This window comes from Terrapene carolina, unplaced genomic scaffold (assembly GCF_002925995.2).
Source record: "Terrapene carolina triunguis isolate 2854851 unplaced genomic scaffold, T_m_triunguis-2.0 Scaffold58, whole genome shotgun sequence".
Lineage (NCBI taxonomy): Eukaryota > Metazoa > Chordata > Testudines > Emydidae > Terrapene > Terrapene triunguis.
In genome coordinates, this window is record NW_020664409.1 from 94,422,502 (window position 1) to 94,445,861 (window position 23,360).

The 23,360-nt window shown below is 42.9% G+C and overlaps 1 protein-coding gene across 10 annotated transcripts in view; it reads right to left on the bottom strand.

Moving 5' to 3' along the window:
• The window catches only part of MTSS1 (MTSS I-BAR domain containing 1), a 169,953-nt gene extending 147,714 nt beyond the window's left edge, over window positions 1–22,239 (bottom strand). For 9 of the 10 annotated variants that reach the window (XM_026646446.2, XM_026646420.2, XM_026646403.2 and 6 more), the window contains exon 1: window positions 21,368–22,238. In XM_026646446.2, coding sequence (XP_026502231.1) covers window positions 21,368–21,439 — 72 coding nt within the window. In that variant the 5' untranslated portion in view covers window positions 21,440–22,238. Of the gene's footprint in view, window positions 1–21,367 lie in introns of all 10 variants that reach the window. The other variant, XM_024205465.3, reaches the window with a different exon arrangement.
• Between the last annotated feature and the right edge of the window lie 1,121 nt (window positions 22,240–23,360).

The window sequence follows — 23,360 nt, forward strand, 5'->3', positions numbered from 1 at the left end:
TGCATTCCAAACGGGAAGTTATTGTATGCAAATACAATTGTTTGTAGTAAGGTATATCTGCCTCAACAGGTGTCATCTCTGCTTCTATCAAATGAGACAGAAGATCGCCTATTAATTATTTATATTACCACAGTGCCTAAAAGCACTAGGCATGGACCAGGGCCCTATTGTGCTAGGTGCTGTACAAACAGAACAAAAATACAGTCTCTGCCACAAAGAGCTTACGATCTAAATAGAAGTCAAGAGAAAAAACAGATGGATACAGTCATACAGATTGGGGAATACAAGGAAACAAGACAACAGTGGTCAGTATGATAGGCACTGATATCAGTGTACTAGCCGTTGTCAAGTTTTTTGTAGACATTATCTACTCTTCAGATTTTGTAAGTATCATGCAATACCGTATCTGGTAACACCCCAATCTTACAAGAATTCTGCACCAGTATTGGCTTCTTTTGCTTACTACTCTATTTGGCAGCAAATCAGAATGTCAGATCACAAGGTGTTTATCAACTATAATCCAGTGGATTATAAAAATAAGAGCCTGACCCTGCAAGCCTACTCGTAACTCCCACTGAAATCAGCGACTCAGGTTCACACTCTAAAATTGCTAGTGATGGTAGCGTATCCAGAGTATCATTGTCAATAAGTAAGACACGATATTAAATGCCCCAAAAAATCTTTTCGCCTAATGGAAGAGACTAACTCTATTTTACCAATCTTGTATTGATTTGCTAAACCAAAACAAAGTTTATTTGAAAAGAAGAGCATTGTACTTTGCAGGTTTAAATCAAAGGAATACCTTCAGAGCAAAAGAGAAAGCAGCAGGTTCAAAAGGATGCACCACTTTCCCCAACAAAAGTTTCATACAACATATTCAATTTCATGTAAATTTGGTACCTACTATTCTCAGATTCCCCGTTTCCTAATATTATTTCAACGCAGCTCGCTGACGAGTCTTAGAAGCCTAATTTTTAAAGTGCTTTTCCTTAATCGAGTTCAGAGCTAATTGATTGGAATGCATCCCCTCCCTCCCCCCCCTTTGAGAAATGTCAGCAGACACAAACCCCAGCATGAAGCTTACCACATGTAATTAAAGTCAGCTTCAGAACATGCAGACACTGAAGTATAAGGCTGAAATCTTGACTCTACTGAAATCAATGAAAATTTTGCTATCAACTTCAATATGGCCATGATTTTCTCCTGAGTTTTTTTCCAGGTGACATCCCTAAATCAGCAAGGCCCACTCTTAATGAACACTAGGAAGTGAGGAGGCATCTTTGTAATTACCACATTCACAATTCCTTTAGAAACCAGTTTTACAGCCAGCGGCTCTGCACTTGCAGAATTGGATTGTTCTTGTTGTTACTGTAACACTGGTCACAGAAGTACCTTGCTGAATCAGGGCCTAAGTACATATTGAAATTTCAGCCCATGAATACTCGGTATCTATGAAACGCACAGGCTGGCAGTATACAAGGAGACAATTTTTACATTTGCCCTCCATACCGTCATCTGGAATTGTGAAGGAAACTCAAATCTGGACTACTAGAGCATTTACAGTTAGGCTATCCGCTGCCTTCCGAACACCAGCAACCTCACAATGTAATTAATTTAATACACTACCTATTAGACATGAGAAATGAAGACTCCTTAACTCGAGAAATGCCAGAACACTACACTGACCTTTCCATCATTAACAGCAAATACCCAGAGAAGAACAGAATGAATCAGGACTGATAATGAATTACACAGCCTCACCCGTCTAAGGGCTTGTCTTCACTGCAGCAGTTAGCTCCAGGTCCTTGTTGAGCCAGCCTCGCTTGCGTGAGAGCAGCCACATGGTAAAAGACTTGAGCTACACAGTGTTTGGATTAGGAGATTATGAACTGCGCTAATTCAAAAGGTAGTCTGTAGCTGCATCGTCACTGCATTACTAGCTCAAGCATCAACAGCAACTGGACTTCCAGCCACACCCCTAATAGGCCAGCTAGCTTGAGTTTAAAACATCCTTTACCTCAAACTAGAGATGTGGAGGGAGAGGGAAAACAAGCCCTAAATTTCTAATTCAAGTCTGGCCAAGGTCAGTAGCAACAATTTGCTATCCTTAGAGAGCCATGAATGGCCTGTGTGTGAAATGGGAAATTCTTGTCCAGTGACCACATCTCTCACGAACAAGAAGTCACTCCACAGCTGGCAACCTCTAAAAGAAAGGCCCAGGGGTGAATACATATGAAGGAGGCCCTTCCCTCTTATCCCTAGAATTCCTTGTCCAGAATTAAAACACCATACCGAGATAGGAGAAGCATGCCCTGCTATTGTCCTAGCTGTGACTGTTCTGTGGGTGGAGAAAATTGCAGTCTCTAGGGCTATCAATATGACACCTCTCACACACATTTATTTTAACGAACTGAGTAAATCAATCAGGTTGCCATGAACCTGAACCTAAGTATGTCTACACCTCCTGGGATGTTAAAATCTTATTCAGGATTATAAGACCCTGAATAAAATGTTTTATGTTAAGACAGAATTGTCAGCCATGTCAATGCAAGACACCCACTGATGAGTTAATCATTGCTATTTCCTTAAACTTATCAGTATTACTGAAATCTACTTTGAACCCTTTTCTCTCAACAGTAAGCTGGCTAGTCTGTCTACATGCAACGTATGCATTATGTATGTATATGCCAGGAACCTTCGAAGCACTGACAATTAACAGCAGGGCCTACGGCTTTACTGGATTCTCAAGCAAAATACAAGCTGACAACTAAGCTTACCAAAGCAGTCTATTTATGCTGCCATTTCCGTGGCAGCATTATGCTGCTAACTGTGCCTAATGGTACAGAGAATACTGACACCAGTCGTGAATTTAATTGTGTCACAGGGAGACAGTATAGCCAAAACATAACTTGGGAAGGGAAGATTTTGTGGTACCACCTTGCCACACAGAAATCAAATTCAAATCATCATCTACCACTTCCACAAATCTTGGTTGTTTGTTTTTAATCCTACCCACAGAAGCGGCATCAATGTAATTACATTGGTTTCGAAATTGATTTAGTTAAATCAGTACAAATCCTCTCATGTGGACATTCTTAAACTGATCTAAGAGTGGCTGATCGCGATTTAGCTTAATTTGATACCAAAATAGCAATTTATTAGTTCAACCCTAATTGAATCCCTGAATATTTGTGCACCTGCAATCTAGCAACAATCCCACCTTCTAGCAGCATGTGTGTGTTGTGGTTTTTATCTGTACTGCATTTATAGCATTAATTAATATAGTATAACCCCTTTGGCTAGCAATAACTCACTCTGCTTTTCCACAGCTCTGATCTCTCACCCACAAATCTTCTATATAAACTCATATTCTGTAGATTTCCAATTATTCCTATTCCAGTAGAAACTCTTTTTCCTTTTAATCCTCGGGATCAGCCCCTTCTGAAGCCAAATCAGCAGTTTGTTTCCTCACCCCCCCCTCTCTTTTCTGGAATTTAATTAATGTGTATTAATTATGGTGTCCCTTTGAACCCTTCAAACAAATACTTCTTGTCAACCTAATCTTGTGAGGTACCGAATGCCCTGAACTCCCAGTCAAAGCAGGAGGAGTAGAGGATGCTCATTGGGTCACAAGATCGGACGGTAGGTATTTATCCTGTCTCCTCCAGCTGGGGAAATAATTTATGCAGGACCACCTGGGTGAGATTGATGGAAAGCAAATGGGGAGGAAGAGATGGTCCACTATTTAAAACACTAGCCTAGGACTTGGGAGACCTGGGCTCAAGCCCCTTCTCTGCCACAGACTGTGTGTGTGACCTTTGACACATCATTTGCTTTCTTTGTGTTCCCCCATCTATAAAATGGGGATAATAGTACTTCCCTACCTCAAAGGGGTGTTGTGAGGATAAAAGATTGAAAGGTGCTCAGATACTATACAGCAACAGGGGGCCATGGAAGTCCTTTATAGACAGAATGTCCATTAAATTTGTAAGATTTCACCCTAAGAAATATTTAATGCAACATTACTTTTTTAATTAATTGGAAAAGCAACTATATACTTGCTTTGACTAAAAATCCTAGTGTGATTTAAGACTACTTTGGAAGAACAACAACAAAGTGTTTTTAAGTGTAATGTTTCACACAGCTACCTCTGTTCAGTCTGAAATTTCTGATTTCAAAACAGCTGATAAAGGAAATCAATTTTTTTCTTTAAATGTCAGAGTCATTTGAGCTCAAGTGTTATCTGTAAAAGGGGCAGGCTTCCTTTATCTTTCAAACCCTGTTCACAGTGTGAAGGGAGTGCTGGGCAGAAGATCAGCTTCAGGACATAAATCCTGGGGCCATCTATTGAGCAACTTCACAGTTTACAGGACAAGTCAGTAATTTGTAGGCTGGGTTTTTGGGAGGTTTCTTAATGTTAGATCCCAAATGATAAATGATTATTTTCCCAGAACTAACCTTATGCCTATTGAAGAAGTTAGTTTTTTAAATGTCAACTACTGTGGTTTTCTTTGGCATTTATATTTTGTCACAGTAAGACACTCCAAAGTATCTACAGTGACACACCCTGGTGTTTAGCAGCACTCTGTTTTTGGCTGCTTGCCTACCAACCACCAATGCGTGTCATTATTAGGCCATAATAATATACCTTCGTCATATCTTATTGCTTAATTAGTTAGTTGATGGGTGATTAATTGTAGTGTGGGTGAGTCCTCTGCTCAGATCAGGCAACTCATGTACTGCAAAAGTGGGTAGGGCACTGTCTTTCTGCTTTTACCTCTCCTCCCTGACTGACTAGCCTGCGGGCTGACAAAGGAAACAGTGAGTCCTACCCTGTCAGTATTTAGCCAGTTCACAATTAAAACGCCAAACCGTGTCCCCTCAAGGGCACATACAGTAGCTGGTTCCCCTAAAGGTATTAGGCTGAGCTGTTGGAGCCCAAGATGCTCTTTCAAGCCTCAGAGTGCAGTACCCAGGCCTACTAGCATCTGGACAAATCCTGTCACATACTAACCATGCCCCAGTCAGACTTAGTGGTAGGGTCATGGCTTTTTCTGACCAGAGGAGAGCATTTTGTATCCTGTGCACGTGTGGGGATGGGCCAGCGGTGTTCGGAATGTGCGAGGGGGATCAGGGCTGTGGCAGAGGGTTGGGGTGCAGGAGTGTGAGGACTCCGGCTGGGGGTGCGGGCTCTGGGGTGGGGCCGGGGATGAGGGGATCAGGGCGGGGGCAGAGGGTTGGAGTGCAGGGGTGTGAGGACTCTGGCTTGGGGTGTGGGCTCTGGGATGGGGATGGGTGGTTTGGGGGTACAGGAGGGTGCTCTGGGACTACAGGGGGGAGAGAGGACTCCCCCCAGCTCTCTTTCCCCGCAGCAGCACCTGGGCTGGGAGGAGAGGCGCCTCTCCCTGCCACGGCTCCAGGGCTGCGGCCGCAGAATAGGTGCCCCTCCCTGGCCCCTGCAGGTCTGGGCCAGGGCTGGGTTTGGGGAGGGGCGCCCCTCAGCCGGGTTTGGAAAGGGGTGCCCCGGGCCGCCCCGGCCACAGCAGGTCAGGACCACGGCATAGTTGGGGCCGGGGGGCCGCCACGGCAGGTCCAGGCCGCGGCATAGTTGGGGCCAGGGGGTCGCCATGGCTGTGACAGGTTGGGGCTAGGGGAGGGGCTCCCCTCCCCTTGCCGCAGCAGGTCCCCAGGCGGGTTCCCTGAGTGCCTGCGCAGCACTAAATAGGCTGCTGCATAGCTGCGCAGCTTACAGGGAACTTAGGTCATGACTCTTCACACAGGAACGAGTGTGGAATGGTCACTCCCTAGCGGATTTGGGAGAATCAGCGTCTGACATATCCTGAGGAACCAAACAGCCCACTCTAGGATTACACTGCAAATCCTATGAAAGGAAGCTGCTAAAAGAGGTGATCTAAAAATGGCTCTCTTCCTTCTTTCAGGCCAGCAAACTTGTGAAGGTAGTTAATATATGAACTGAAACAACTGTACAACAATCACCTTGAGGTCTGAGAACATCAAGCTTCAGAAGAGTAAAGATTCACTCTGTCCAGAAAAGGATATTGCGCTGGTTTCTCAAGAAACCAATACCACACAGATACAGATGCGCAAAGTAAGGCTACACTTGATGAAGAGGGCCATACTTACATGGATTATGGCTCATGGCAAGGATGAGAAAGCACCAAATTGCTGGTGCTGACTGTGCAATCCAAAATAAATGTAAGGGTCTTGTCAGCTTAGCAAAAGGAATTAGTGAACAGTTTAGGATGATTCTTTTTCTACTTCAAGGAAAAAAGATTGGCTTTCCTTAACAGTCTATATTCATGTACTGAGACTAATAAAGGTAAAGGAAAGACTTTGATGAAGCTATGAAGCACACTCCAAATTGCTACTAAAACTGGTGTTAGGTGACTCCAGTCCTGGTGTCAGTTCCCCCTATGACATTCACCAATGACAATTACTGCAAAAGAGGCAGCAAAAAAGTTTGATTCTTTGCTTGTGCTAACATCCCTCACATACACAACCTTTGACAGAACCATCTGAATGTCACAGGTTGACCTGGATGTACTACCTATTTTAGGGAAAAAATTGAGAAGATGGTTTGACAGTCCCACTGGGGTGTGAGGAGGAAAAAAAAAGAAGAAAATGGGAAGGAAGCAGGGTGAGGGCAGCGGGCAGAGCAGTAGTGTTACTCATCAAAGCCAGAAATCTCCACTTCCTCACCTCAAGCCTCAGCTTCCCTCCCTGCAACCCACATTTATCACATTAACAGCTCACTGTTTAGAGACATTAACACAAAAATCATGGGCATTAGCACAGGGGTTCTCAAAATGGGGGTCATTACCCCCTCAGGGGGTTGCACGGTGATTACATGGGGGTCACGAGCTGTCAGCTCTGGGTTGTCAGCCCCACATTAAATTACCCCCCCCCCCCGCTTTTAATTTATAAGTGAGGTCATACTCAGAGGCTTGCTGTGTGAAAGGGATCACCAATACAAAAAGTTTGAAAACCACTGCGTTAGCACGTCTCGAAGTTAACTGGTGATTTCCTTCTTGGTTTTTTTAGCATAACTGTACAACTAAACTGCAGTTTGCAATTCTGTCACCAAATTTCACACACTAGTAACACATCCACAGACTGCACATCTGTCCTCGCGACAATAAAACAATATTAACTCTGAACACATGCCCTGAAAACATAAAATACAGGACCAGTTCTAGGCACCAGCACACCAAGCACGTGCTTAGGGCGGCACAATTCCAGGGGCGGCATTCAGGGAGTTGTGGGTTTTTTTGCTTCGGGAGTTGCGCTCTCGGAGGTGTGTAGTTTTTTGTTTGTTTGTTTTTTGCTTGGGGCAGCAAAAAATCTAGAGCCGGCCCTGATAAAATAAAATACACAACTCTAAAATCTTATCCACCCACAACAAAACTTCCCTCTCATTGGTTACCACAACCACTAGAATGATTAGTACAGTAATATGAGCACAACACCATGTACTCAAACAGAGAGCCTATTGTGTTAGGTGCTGTACAAACATACAAAGGTTACACACAACGCACTACTTCACTAGACTGGACATGAAGGACACCAAGTCTTCCGAAGAAACTTCAATGGACAACAGAGCAAGAAATACCCAGGGGAAGCAATACAACAATGGCCTTAAAATGGACCTTAACCACTGACAAATGTCAACATGTGGGGGGGGGGAATATAGTGGCTGAAAAATCAGTTTGCTAAACCAGAACAACATCTGCTGCAAACAGTTTGTGTTTTTTTTTTTAAATCAGTCAACAAGGGAAAAGGGCACTTGGCAAGCCATGAGAGCAGAAGTTACAAAACACTAGCAAACAGTATTGCATTTCTCTACTCAATCCATGGATGGGTTTACGTAACTCAAAAGTTAGACTGTGTAGCCACTCACAAGACCATAAAAGCTCTTGCAAAAAAAAAAAAAAAAAAGATCATCTTTGATACACGACAGTCCAATTTAAAGTTTATGACCACCTTTTCCAAGCTTCCCTACTATCTTAATAGTAATAATTTTCTTTCCCATTGGTAGCATTCCCTCTAAGCTGGCTGGTTCCTACACTCTTCAGGTCAGAAAGTTGACATTAAAAATAATTAAAGAACCTACTTGATGAAGTATCTTCAGCTGAATCTGTTTCCCAACAAAATGTCAGGTTAACTACCATCTTACAGTGAGCTGAAATGTAAACTCAGGCAGGGTCCAGAAATAGTTCATTCTATTTCATTCTTCACGCAGATCTAGAACAATAGCACATGTATTCTAGGATGTTATTTTATTTGTCTCTTAATGAACAGCACTTCATTACTGCTGCCTTCATTATCAATTTGTATCTTGCTTTGGTGCAAGTGATTTTGACATATTCATTTCCCACACACTTCCCTTTCCTATCCCTCAATATTAATATTCCAGTTAAGTGAATCAACCCGCGAAGTTTCTGCAACACCAAATGCACCACACGCTCCATCATACAAGATCCTGAGCATTTCCAGTTTGTTTAAAACCAAGCATTTAAAATAGTGTTTCAATTCCAAGGTCTAAAAATAAGATTAAAATACTCCATTTCAAACTTTTCTTAAAAGAAAAGTTACTCCATTGGTTGATATGCCAGCCAAAACGTATCTTGTTAATCGTATAGCATAAACATGAGAAATCTCAATGTAATTTAAGCCAAGTTTTCAAAATCTGTGTAATGTTAGAATTTCCAACACCAGACCAGATCAGAGGTCCATCTAGACCAGTATCTTATCTCTGATAGTGGCCAATACCAGATGCTTCAGAGGAAGGGATGAGAAAACCAGCTAAAGGTAATTAATGAGATAGCCTGCCACCATGAAAAAGCTTCCTCCTAACCCTCAAACTTAGAGGCTGTCTTATGCCGTGAAGCATGAAGATTTATATCCCTTCCCAAACTCGTTTAATAGTCACCATTATGGATTTTCTTGATAACCATATAAGCATCTCATTCTTTTTTTGGAATCCTGAACATCTCTTCCCTTCAATGGTATCTTAGGTACAGTCTAACTGTGCACTGCATTGAAAAAAAATATTTCTTTTTAGCAGCTTTTAAATTTGCCACCTTTCAATTTCATTGAGCATCCTTTTGTTCTTATAGTATGAGAAAGGACAAATAGAAGTTTCAATCTACCTTCTCTATATCATTCATAACAAGTATCTTAGAATATTTTTGTATTAGATGAAAATACATCTACCCTTAATTTGTTGATAGATAATTAGAATAAAGCAAATGCAAGGCCTCTTCATGTTTATATGAACATCTTTTCACTCTGACGGATTCTTTACAAACTATATTCATGGCCTGATTTACAAAGGTGGTGAGCACATGTATCTTCATGACTACAGGTGCTCAGTTCCTTTGAGAGTGAAGCCAATAGGCATCCCCATTCACCCATCACTAATATACATGCACCCATGGGATCAAAGAGGGCAGCACTCCCCTACTAAGCAACACTGCACTGTTTTATTTTTGAAAGGGAAGTGAAAAATAACTTCCCCACTTAGTTTCATTTAGAGAACTGTGGGTACCCGGAATGCAACTTTGTTCAAAAGAGAAGCAAGTGTGCACAGAACCTCTCACAAGTGGTAAGGGCAAGCCCATAATCTCATGAAGAGTTCTACAACTGAAGAAAAAGATAATGCTATACATAGAGCAAGGATTTAGGATGCAATGGTTTTGCAGCCAAAGAAACTCTTTACTCACCCAGAACCCTTGCAGGGCCAGGACTGATAGGTTGTAGTTAACAGTTAAAGAAGAGAATGACATTCATTTCATCTCCTTTCAAAACTAAGGCATCTCAAATCCAACTTCATGAAATGGAAAAGCATCAAGTTTAAGAGGCTGTACTGCAAACAACTAAAAGCAGTGACCAATCATAGGAAATCAAGTTAAAAACGTGGTTTAGCCTGTGTTGCGTTTCAGGATCAAAAGACTGTATATCAGTGGTTTTCAACCTTTTTTCATTTGCAGATCACTAAAAAATTTCAAATGGAGGTGCGGACCCCTTTGGACATCTTAGCCAGTCTGCAGACCCCCAGGCATCCACGGACCATAGGTTGAAAACCACTGCAGTAGATGATTAAAAAGAAAATAACCTATTTTTCCACTACTTATGCTACTGTTTTCTTTTCTATTTCTCTCAGCCTAGACAACCTAAAGAGACTTGCCAGTTTTACTTTCAGGGTCTTGTGCAATAGCACAATGCTGCAATGTACGCAATCTAAAGACTTCCATGGAAAGCTTGTATGGGTTAAATTTGTTATAAATTTCATGGTACCACCTCTACTAGTCTAGGGTTTTTGTAACAGCTTGATCAACTCAAGAAACTGATCCAGTCAGGGTGGAAGTCTATGGAAAACTCTAGAAGAGAACCACCACACCACAGGAAAAAGTATCTCTACTATTTAAATCAGTGGTGGGCAACCAACGGGCTGCATGCAGCCCGCAGGTTGCCCACCACTGATTTAGATACTCCCAAAGCAGTTTCTGAACACCAAATAATAACTAATTCCAGAGCACTGAAGTGCAGCCACCTCTTGGAATATGGCAATTTAATGAGTATAGCAACGATAAAAAATTCAAGGGAAGGAGGTGAGGAATATGAATTATGTGTAATTTTGTTATTAGAGAGCCATTTTCTTCGCTTTGTTCTTATTGGAATAAAGTCCACATCCAATAGCCCACGACTAAATGGATCCAGTAGTGAAGTACACACACTGTATTGTCATAATCACATTAGTCTGTGAGATGTCAAGGGTGGAATGGCCCAAGATATTTAGGCTCTAAAAGCATCCTCTCCTCTCTTTGAGCATAACATCCTGGCTTGAAACCAAGTCAGGACACTCACCAGCTGCCAACAAGTGTGATGTCACAACTACAGCATTCACTACAGGTTAAGACCTAGCAAACTTAGCTTTGAGAAAGTAAGTTGAAATACAAACAGATTGGAAAATTAGCAAACATGTTGAGAAAATGTATTAATACAGTGTGAGAGGATACACACCCACTGGATACCTTTACGTTTTTTCCACTCTGAAAGTCCCTCTCAAACATGTGCAGACCTGCATTAAGATGAGAAGTCTAACTGGACTCTCTCTCTAAATAGAGAAAGTCATCTGTAGGAGGGGAAAAAGCTACCCAGCTGCAGCTATGGGAGAACCTGACCTAGTATCCGATGGCGCATTCTGCAAAAAGAGTTATATATACAAGAAGATGATTCTAAAGAAGTATGCAAGGGGAAATGTTTAGTTACATGTTCTTCAATTCAGATTAGAATGACAAATACGTGAGAAACTCTGAAGAGAGGATTTCTCCACAGAGACTCATCAATAGAAGCCTTTCATCCACTCTAACATTATGAATCAGCTCCTGTATATGCACAGCAGACACTTAAACCCACAATATTTCAGTTGGATCAAATCTAAGATTATTAAAATTTCAAGAGGCATTCACTCTGGTTAAGGCATATGGGGTAAATTCTCAAAGCAATGCCAGGGTCTTCCCATGGCCGGGTAACTCCATTAACAGCACTGGAATTTGATCGGCTAAAATTTCACATAGCCCTTTTAGCGAAAAAAAGTATAACCGTGCCCCTCACCACATGGTCTCTGTGCACTGTACAATATTTTATGCATCTTATGTGCTAACCAGCGTCTCCTTTACAAGAGTCACACCACGCAAAGTATGCACCACCAAGTCCACACGATTGCTTCGGCAAAACCCACATAGAAGAGATGCCCATGGTTTCAATGCCCATGGTTAAGTCTAACACAAGCTCCCTCAGGCCAGCAGATGAAATGATTACCAGAGCCAAAGATCTTTTCCCAAGATGTTGAGAAATGCCTCAGCTGATCACAGCTGTCAAGGCAGCACACAGGGAGAAAGAGAGTTCTCTTGGACAGCCAGGCCCAAACTATATAGGGTTTTACCCTTTGGGTAGCTTCAAAATTCACTGGTATGTATCCGGTTTATTACAAGTTTATTACTAGCTGAGAGGAGAAAAATAGTCATTTCCTAGCCCCAAGCTAAGCACCTATGCCAAGTTTCAGCAAAGAAGAATTGGAAAGGGTGGGGGCTACAGTTATTACCAACTCAAAATTGACGGGCTAACTCACCCTCAACTACAGAGCTACTACGCAAAAGCTATTTCACAACAATATTCAGGGTCCAACACGCAAACATGGTGGCACTGCTAGCTTACAGAGAAAGAGGACTCAGACCGACAGGTGATATCACGCCGCCACCCCCCCCCTTTCTTTTTGGTAGCATAAATTGAATTTCTCAGGTAGAATAATCATTACTAGCACCAAACATATCAACAACAACAAGTTAACTCACTTAACTTTACGTATAATAGACACGAGGCTATGTCTACACTATAGACCTTACATCAGCACAGCTATACCTGTGCAACTGCGCAGCTGTAAGGTCTCCCGTGTAGCCGCTCTATGCCGACGGGAGAGCTCTCCCGTCGGCATATTTAAACCACCCCCAACAAGCGGCGGTAGCTATGTCAGCAGGAGAGCATCTCCCACCATCACAGCACTGTCCACACTGGAGTGTCTGTCAGTGAAACTTATGTCGGTCAGGGATGTGTTTTTTTCACACCCCTGACCGACAAAAGTTCTACTGACAAAAGTCCTAGTGCAGACATAGCCTAGATCAGCGTTTCTCAAACTGGGGTCCACAAGGGTCCTCCGGCGCCTCTGATCAACTCCTTTCCCTCCCTCCCAGTACCTCCTGAATGCTGGATCAGCTGTTCCCCAGTGTGCAGGAGGCACTGGGGGGGGAGGAGGAGAGAAGGGCGGGGAGGGGGGGCACACCGGGGAGGGGGCAGAAAGAGGCAGGGAAGAAGAGGGGCAGAGGTGGAGCGGGGCGGGAAGAGGTGGGTCAGGGGTAGGATGACCAGATGCTACTTTTTTTCTTATATAGGCTCCTATTACCCCCCCATCCCCATCCTGATTTTTCACACTTGCTATCTGGTCAGCATAGTCAGGGGTGGGGCTTTGGGGGAAGGGGTGTAGTGGGGACAGGGCGTGTGGCTGAGCAGGGGCTTAAGTGTCCATGAAAAAGATCAAATCAAAATGGGGGTCCTCAGGTTGCTGAAGTTTGAGAACCGCTGGCCTCGATTGTTATGCACTAGCTGGTATCTCAGCCTGCATCCTAAGATTAACACAAATAGCACAGCACTGCTCCGCTTTCGCCTCTTCAACAGCTTGTTGTTGGCTAATGAGGGGGCGACAGACAGAGATAAAACAGCCACTCACAGAATAGCCAGCTATGGATCCTTCATACACTATAATCCTACAGGTTAAAGTGTTCCAATCAGCCCCTTCCTTTAAAAACCAACATTGTGCCCAATGGTTTTGGGCCCATGTGACATTGGGGGGGCGGGGGGGGGGGGAGAACCATCATGATCAGACTTGGATGAGCAACTGTAGAGATTCTCTTCCCCACCTTCAAAAAAGGGGAAACATCAGTGAAGTCTGAGGCACTGACAAAAGTTCAGAGAGCACAGTAGTGAAAGCCAGAAACTCCTGAACTCAAATCCTTCTTCTAAGGCCTGTTCCATTTACTGCCTTGGGGAAAACGTCACCAAAGCTCCAAGCCTCACCTTGCCCTTCTGTTAAAGAGGAGATAAATATTCCTAAGGTTCCTGTGAAGCTGGGTACTAGTGTTTGTGGAGCACTTTGAAGATGAAATGCACTATGGGCTCAACCCTAGTGCCAAGCTTTCCTTCAATCATTGCTTCAATCCAGCAAAGCACTTCAGCGCATGAGCAGTTCCACTGACTCTACGGGGACTTTTTATGTGCTTAACATTCAACACGATCTATACATTTTAGTGCTCTGCTGGACTGGGGATGGTATATAATGCTAAACTGATAAACCTAAACACAAAGAAAACAAATCCACCCTGCTGAGAGGCCCTTTTGAGGGACTCCTCCTTACTAATTCAGAGCCCTCCTGATTTTGTGGGTTCAAAATAGACTGATGCGCCTTTTAAGTACAGCTGTCATTTTATTATTCTGCTCTGGGTCATGGGATTCTTCTCCCCCTCCCATCGAATACCTTGTATGGACATTTCCATGGACAGATCGCTACTTCCCTCCTGATTAAAAATGGGGATTTGTAACTGAAAAGCTGAAAACATCAAGACAATGACAGTGGTGCTTCTGGAAGATATTCTATACAGATACACAAAAGTGCTCCATCACTTAGAGCAACAAATATGTGACTAAGAGACATCCATACACAGTACAGCACTTGCTATTGTATACGGCTGGTTTTAATGCATCTTTTCCAGGTTCAGAACCCAGGAAGCGGTGAACTCTGAGAAACATCACTGTTTGTTATGGATTAACCAGTTCTGGGTCCGTAATTACACAGTCTCGTTATTCTCAAACTTTTGCTCAGTCAGTTGTATTTTTTATGGAACGCTGCATGATTTCTTCTAGGCTACAACACTGGAAACCTTACTGTGTAGCACATGGCACTCTGCTTGATCCGAAAGGATTTTTTGAAGTATTGTTTCCCTCCACTCTATAGCAGGAAGCAAAAGTGTCCTCTAAAGACTTGAGGGGCAGATCCTCAGCTGCTGTAAATTGTCATCACTCCACTCCAGATGATTTACACCAGCTGAGATCTGCTGCTAAAAAGAGGTTGTAGTTACGCATTTTCATAGCTCTGCCACAATTGTATGGAACACACAGGTAGGCCCAATACATCGATAAGCATTCAGTATTTCTTCTCCTAGACCATCCCTCAAGTTTCGTGATAAATTCATGAGAGTTTTTCCTTCTGAAGTCCTTAAGACACTTACAGAAAGATTCTGCAGCTGTTTATAAAGAGCAAAGAATTTCAGAGAAAGCAAGCTAGCTGCTTGCACAAATTGCAAACAATCAGCTGTATTTGCTATCCACAGAAGTGTTGACAGCAAAACACCTATTCTAAAAAAAGAAGCTGCATGGAGAAAAAAAGAAACACACTGTATAGTATAAATACCAGAGTCCCTATGCTTGAAACAGAGCTTGTCTTCAGGAATCGTGTGAGAGAGACATGTAAATTCACATGTAGTATGCATTGGGGTAATGGAAGAAGTCCCTCTCTCATCTCCCCCTTTCCTCCCCCAAAGTCTACACCTGTGCTTTGCACATTTGTTTAAGTTAACCATTAAAAGAAAATAATGCTAGCCATATTAGAAACTGGATGGCAGCCAGACCTTAAATTCAGCTGTAATATCTATATTTTACATCAATTTTGTTACTACCAGCTTACTCCAAAGCATTTAGAGACCGCTTGTTTGAGAGATGCTATACAAAATAAAGTCAGGGTCCTGGAAGCAGACACATGCGGGCAGCCTCCTGTGTTTGCACAGATCTGATCACAGGACCAGGACCGTTTAACGCCATATTTGTGTGGTAACTGGCTCAGCACTTTGCTTATCCCAACAATGGCTTAGCATTGTTTGAGTCACATCACAAATATTTTAATCTGTTTTTCAAACGTGCATTTCCTTGTGTTCATATTAAACACACACACAAAAATGCCACCAGCTATCCCTAACCACTGAATCAGTGTAAGGACCTAACTACCAAATTGCTTCAAGAATTATAGCCATTTCCCTTGTGCATCTTGTGCCAAGTTTTGCCATGTACACGGTTTAACTACTCTTCACCCTGCCCATACTGAAAATACATTGAGAATTGGAAAAATACTCAGTACTTAATATTTCTCATCTTTCAGCCACTCAGATACATTCTCTTATCTATTCTCCTTTTGGGCCCACTCAGATTTCTATTCTTTCTATATCTCTACCAGCAACAGCCTTGAACATTTGACAGCAATGATTCCACATTCCCATCCAAAAGAGCATTACTAGCCACAACAGGGCAGAATGAAGTTAGTGGTACCTCTCCAACTTAGCATTAAAATAAAAGTCACATCAATGCTTTTCTCTCAATTACTTCATGGAGACTTCAATTAAAAGACTATAAAAATTTATATTCTCTTATCATTAGGCCTCTGGATTTCCACCCCTTATTAGGGAGGTGGGCACTGATCCTGCCTTAGAAACGTGTTTTTATTCTCCAAGGAGAAAATTTATATCCCCTTCTTGTATCTTTAAGCCCAAGCAAACTCATGGATATAATCAATGTAGGCCTGCCTGTTATCATTTATTTGTATGCTAGGAATGCCTGGAGACCACAATCAGGATCAGGGTCCCATTCAACCAGGTGCTGTACAGAGCAACAGCTCCAACAAGCTTACAGCCTAAACAGATGAAGGGTGTGTTGGGGAAAAAGGATGCAACATACAAGCAAGAGTGATGAGTGGCCCACAGTATCTTAGTTCCTTTTTGGGGTTGGGGAGGAGAGACTAATGATAGTGTGGAATAGTGTGAGTAAAGGGGAACGGGAGGGAATAAGTTAAGAAAAGCACAGAATTAGGAATAAGGAGGAAAGGAAGAGCAACACTGAAAAGGGGGAGCATGCTCTGCATCAAAAGACAGGATTGTTTGAAACATGCTCTTTAAAAGCTCGCCCCAAAATGATCTCCATACATTTGCTGTATGCTACGAGAAATTAACAGCATACTACTGTACAGAGCTTCTCAGTATTTTGTTTCCAGAAAGGAGTTACAATCCATTCAGATCAAATGCTATCTTCCCACAGGGAGCTACAGAAAGCACATTACATTCACGGGGAAACCTGTACAATGTTAGCACAGCATATAAATCTACTCCTCAGAGGGCACAAAGCAAGTGTTTATTTTTTAATTTGGACCACTTTGAAAAAGATCTTACATATAACATCTGTACGTTATCACCTCAAGAATAGATTGTAGGGAACAATAGTTCATCAAGAATGGACAATATGTACAGCTAAATTTCTATGATTCTCTTGAATTCTGAAGTTGCCAAATCCTGATTCTTGAGCAAAAATACCAAGCATGGCACCAAATGTGAACACGTCAAACATGAGCCTCTCATAATGAAGACCCTGTGTACACCATGATAAATCTGACCTAAACTTTGCAGCAGAGGGCCTAGATTTTGCCTACACAGCAAACTGTAAACTCCATAGCAGAATAAGATAAAATAAAAAATGGAAGGGGGAGGGGTTACTGAATTATATATTAAAATGAACAATACAATATTCCGGGGTGGGGATAGCTCAGTGGTTTGAGCAGTGGACTGCTAAACCCAAGGTTGTGAGCTCAGTCCTTGAGGGGGCCACTTAGGGATTTGGGGCAAAATCAGTACTTGGTCCTGCTAGTGAAGGCAGGAGGCTGGACTCAATGACCTTTCAAGGTCCCTTCCAGTTCTATGAGATAGGTATATCTCCATATATATTATATTATATTATATTTTATTATTATTAACAAGGAAGTGTTATTTACTCCTTCTCATAACACAAGAACTAGGGGTCACCAAATGAAATTAATAGGCAGCAGATTTAAAACAAACAAAAAGTAGTATTTTTTCCACACAACGCACAGTCAACCTGTGGAACTCTTTGCCAGAGGATGTTGTGAAGGCCAAGACTATAACAGGGTTCAAAAAAGAACTAGATAAGTTCATGGAGGATAGGTCCATCAATGGCTATTCGCCAGGATGGACAGGGACGGTGTCCCTAGCTTCTGTTTGCCAGAAGCTGGGAATGGACGACGGGATGGATCACTTGATGATTACCTGTTTTGTTCATTCCCTCTGGGGCACATGGCCTTGGCCACTGTCGGACAACAGGATACTGGGCTAGATGGATCTTTGGTCAGACCTAGTATGACAGTTCTTATGTTTTTAATTATACAATGCTGCAAATTTTTTAATTTACACATAGCTGCCAAACTTTGCACTGAAACCAACCTGCATTGTAGATGATGTTGGAAGAAGATTTGGGACTTTTGGCACTTCGGAAATTGAGAGAAGCAATTTATGATTGTGGACTAGAAGCAAACTAGTTCAGTGTTTCTGCTAAGAAGACCAGTACTAGACTGGTTAAGCATGCTAACATAGTCATCATTAGGTTTCAATGTTAACACACCATTGAGTCTATTGGAGGAGATCACACTTTGGAGCTATTGTTTACAGGCTCAGAAGCCTTGTCCACTCTAAGGAAAGGTGAGCATCAATAACAGGACAGCTGAACCGGTGCTAAACACAGTTTAAATCAGGGGTCTCAAACTCCTGGCCCCCGGGGCTTCAGCAGTTTTGGGGCCGGGTCTCTCCCTTGGCCCAACCTGCCGCCTCCGGGTGCTCCCCCCTCAGGGGCCCCGGCAGTGCAGTGGAGCTGAGTGGCATCTGCCTGCTCGCTCCAGTTGCTACCGGCCCCTCCCTGAGGCCCAGGGCAGGGCGGGGCTGTGCCTCCGCGCTGCCCCCGCCCCGAGCGCCCCTGTGGCCAATGGGACACTGCGGGGGGCAATGCCAGGGGGCAGAAGCGCACGGAGACCCCCCGCCCTGTCCCAACTTGGAGCCCTAGGTAAGCGCGCACACCCGACCCCCTCCCAGAGCCTCTGTTCACACTGTTTATATTGGGGGGGGGGGGTTTCATCACAAACACAAAGAATAAAAATTAATAAAATGAAAGGGCTGGATTCTGTTGCAAATTCCACACCATTACAGAGTACACGGGGCTCTGGCTATAGCCTTCCCATTATGGGAATTACGGACAGATCCTGCGCAGGATAGGCAGGCAGACCTCTGCTCAGATCCCAACAGCTTTGCAAGGAGTCCACCCCCACAGTTCCACTTGTACGAAATGGTCCTTAGAAAGCTAAGTTCCATTTTACTGCAGAGGTACAGCTAGCTGAAAGCACCCATTAATCTCTGAAAAAATTAATTATTTTTGTAAACTGTCGTTATCCTTGCACATAATTAGTAAAAACAGCTAATGTTTCATTAATTGCATTGATGTAATTTAATTGCTTTGTTTAGACTAAACAATAAGGGTATGTCTACACTACGGGATTAATCCGAATTTAGATAATTCGAATTTGGGAAACAGGTTGTATAAATTCGATTGTGCGCGGCCACACTAAGCACATTAATTCGGTTTTTAACCACATTAATTCGGTGGTGTGCGGCCACACTACCCCATTAATTTAAACACAGTAATTCGGTGGTGTGCGGCCACACTAACCGTAAGTCGAATTAACAAAATCGATTTAGGCGCTACTCCGCTCGTCGAGGTGGAGTACAGAAATCGATTTTAAGTGCCCTTTAATTCGAATTAACTGGCTCTGTAGTGTGGACAGGTGAAGGGTTAATTCGGATTAACGCAGCTAAATCCGAATTAAAGTCGTAGTGTAGACCAGGCCTAAGGAACATTGTGCTTGTTTATCTAAACAGTGATCAACAGGGGTAAGAATTGGTGCAGTGTTCTTTTTCTCTAAATCTAATACACCCCTCCTAGAGTTCAGTCTAGAAAACAGGTTCCACTACTATTAAAGATTTTTTTAAATCCACACCTGTTCGCATTTCTGTAAAGCAGCTGTGTTAAAATCTTTGTAACACATGTAACAGTGCATAAACACACACAACAGCAGCAGCAAAAACAAGATGCATCGTTTTTATAGGAGAGAAGTAAAGACATGTTCTGCTCTTCTCTATTTAAATAAAAAAATAACAGATTTAATCTGGCAGAACAAAACATCTGCTAAATGTTCTTTTTGAAGTATATTTAATGAAAATTATTACAGGAGAGGAGGTTGGTTTTTGTTTTGTCTTTTTAATGAAACCTACACTTAATGTAAAAAAAAAAAAAAGGCAAAATTTGGAAAAAAAAAAATCACACTTGAAGAACGTGACAGCAATAATTGCAACATTCTTCTGATCCACACACCTCTCCCCCAAACCTGCCTACAATTAAAAGCATGGCTTGTAAAGAAAGTATCTCCATAGATCTGTTTAGATGAACGTGCATGTGAATCCAAGCTAAAAAATAATTCCTGGACCAGACACCTCACCTCCCCTCCCCCCCACCCCGTACACACAAAAAAACATTCATTTATGTATGCCTCACTGTAAATTATATTTTAGCTAGTAAAACTGAGCTCCCATCCAAAGCACATCCACACCCACCAGTGACTCCCTCACCTCTGAGAACTACCTCCACCTGGCACCCTCACTTCCCAGCCCTTCTGGGAAGAGTCCTGTACAAATTAAAAATACATTACAGTATTCTACAGCAATGATTCTAAACAGTGTAACACTTCACTACTGGCTGTATTTAGACTATAGCTGGATTCCCTCAAATCTAGCCCCTCATCTATGCCCCATCCGAGAAAGGCATCTTGTCCTTGTTAAGGAGAACATTACAGTATTCTGCAAGAACAGCTGCAAACACTGTAGTAACGTTATTTTAAGCTATAGTGGTTTGGGACCATTTGCAGAGATACTGTAGTTTGTTTTTTTAAACAAGACTAGGCTAGAAGATCCTCCCCATTCTTTTATATATATATATATATATACACACACATATACATACACACACACACATATATATATATATATATATATATATATATATCCTGCAGAGAGGCCCTTTGCAGTCAAGGATACAGTCAACACCCCTTAATTGATGGCTCCCTCACAAGAACGATCTTTGTAGATTGTGATTTTTTCAGTTTGCAAGGGGGTAAAGCTATGAGAACTGATGCACTTTACATTTAAAGGGACTCAGGAAAGGGCAGTTACCATCCATATGAACATACCATATATAAAAAAAATCACAGATTAAGATACGGTTTCAACCCAGAAAAACAAATATACTTTTTAGTATCTGTAGGTCTAGATTTTCATACGGCACTCATCATGGTGGTATACTGATGCCTATATTGCCCCTTTCAGCCCCACCCTAGGGCTTTCCAATACACTATAATAGGTGTCCTACACTGAATCACTTCTGGCCTTGTTGCATTTATTGTTAGGAACTGCACAGCCTAAACAGTTTTAAAAAATAGTATAGGAAATGTTGGCCGTAAGGTAAAGAGATCCAAACTTAAATGTTCACAGATGGGCACTGCAGGAGAAGGAGGTGGTGTCCTGCAAGCAACTCAGGAGTCAAAAACATCAACAATTAACTAACATACTGCAAAGAGCACTTATAACTGATGCCAATACACATCCAGAAGATTAAACACGGGATCTCCGTCTCATCTACAAACTAGTGTAAAGAGGCTTTGGGTGGGGTAGGGAGTTAATGCAATGACCCTTCAATGCAGCTGGAATTTATGGTGCAATCATGTGGTGCTTGTAAAGTTTACCCAGCAAAGGTTACTAGATGGCTTCCCAGCACCTGGTCCCCCAATTCCCTCTCAATCACTTACCTTCATGTCGCTTATGATGGTCTGGAAGAGCCCTCCAAGCGCACTACATTCCTTCTCTATCACAGCCTCCATTTTCCCGGCTCGATCACACAGGAGGACACAGACACTGCTGCAATTTCACAACCCTAAAAAAAAAAAATCGCCCCAATCTCCCACCTCTCAACAAAACCTGAGCAGCTCTTAAAAAAAAAAGGGCGAACCTAAAGGCAGCAGGGAAAATAAGTGAAATCCTTATCTCTCTATTTTGAAAAAAAAATCCCAATGTTATTGGTGTCTATTTTCTACATACAGTCCCCAACAACCCCCCAAAAATATCCTGAGATTTAAAACCAAGCTGCTACTATCCCCCCACACAAGGGCAACAACAAAATCCATCCTTGTGCATAATGGGTCATGCCCACAAGTAGGATCAAACCTGGTATTTCAATCTAAAACAGCATCAGCTGTTTAAAAATGAATGTAATGCACCAGATCTGCTGTCTACCAAAAAAACCCAACAAAATAACTATTCATTTAAGGCAACAAATCTGATCGCAAAGAAAAGCATTTAATACACCCACGCTACTGCTTGCACTTAAAAAAAAAAGTAAAGCGCGTTTAACAAAAAAAATCAACGGCTTGCCAAAAAAAAAGCCTAATGCATTTAGAGCAACAAATTAATATTTCAATTGTAAAAGCCCCACTGCATTTATTAATGCACTCGGCCGGCTGGTTGCCACGGCGGGAGGGGAGCCAACTACCAATCTAGTGTTTGCAGAAAGCCCCAATGCACGGGATTCATCGGCTCTTTATTTGCAACCCCCGCGAGACACCCGGCCGGCAGAGCTGCCCCCTCTCGTGCCCCTGTGCTGCGCTGTGACTGGGCTCTCACACAGCTCCTCTAGCTCCCCTCGCGAGCGCGCGCCAGTGCCCAGGCCCTACTATCTCACCTCCCCGGGAGCGGGGCCGCGGGCGCGTCACGAGCGCAGAGTGCCCGCCCCGCCCCGCCGCGCCGCTGCTGATTGGTCAAAGGGAGAAGAGGCGGGTGGGTAGAAGGTAGCTGGCGGCTCCAGAGCGCGCACGGGTGTGGGAGCGGGATGCTGGCGGAGGAATGCGTGGCAGCTGGGTTCGAGTCCCCACGCTGCTACTGTGGGAGTGAATGGTGTGGTTACGCGTCAGGGCTATGGGAGAGGAGGCTGGGTCTTCTAGCATGAGGCTAGCGCTAGGATCCTGGGTTCTGTTCCCAGCTTGGGAGGGGATGGGGTGCTACTGATTTTCAATGGCTTTGCCCCTCCAGTCCCCTAGCCATGAGAGGTGGCCTGTGAGGAGATCCTGAGGTGCAAAGGGCCTATATCCAGAGGGGTTAATGACCTAAGCAAGGCTATGTGGTGTTGCAATCAACAGCCCTTTCTACCCTCTGTCAGGCTGGTGTTTGTACTCCTCACAAGCTGCCAAATTGTCATGTAATTTTAAATATAGTGCACACAACAAAAACCATGTTAGAAGAATATTATTAAGGTGGTAAAGTCAAGCACACTAGGAAATGCCAGAATTAAGGCTGTCTGTGCAGGGGTCCTAGGAAAAAACTAGTTGCAAGATCATTTAATTAAACATTATCACAATGCACTCAAGCAAGCTGGCCAAATTAATGCTGCACAGGCACCTGTAATTCTGGCATTTGCTAACTTTAGAGTGCTTGACTTTCTAACCTTAATAAGGTTCTTTGAGAGAGAAAGAGTGTCTACTGTCCTAGGTTTTTAAAAAAGCAAACTGAAAAAATAAATTCCATCATGGGCATCATGCTGATAGTCACATGGTTCATCATTAGGTCTACTGCACAGACTTTTACCAGGTAAGCTAATGGAGTGACTGATAGCAATAGTAGTCTGTCATCCTCTGTGTGGACTAGCACTAGAGGGGAATGGAATGCTTTGCGAGAGGGTTTCATAGATATTTGCTGGCAGCAAAGGCATGATGAGATTTGTGAATCTTGGGTTCCATCTCAGGCACTGTA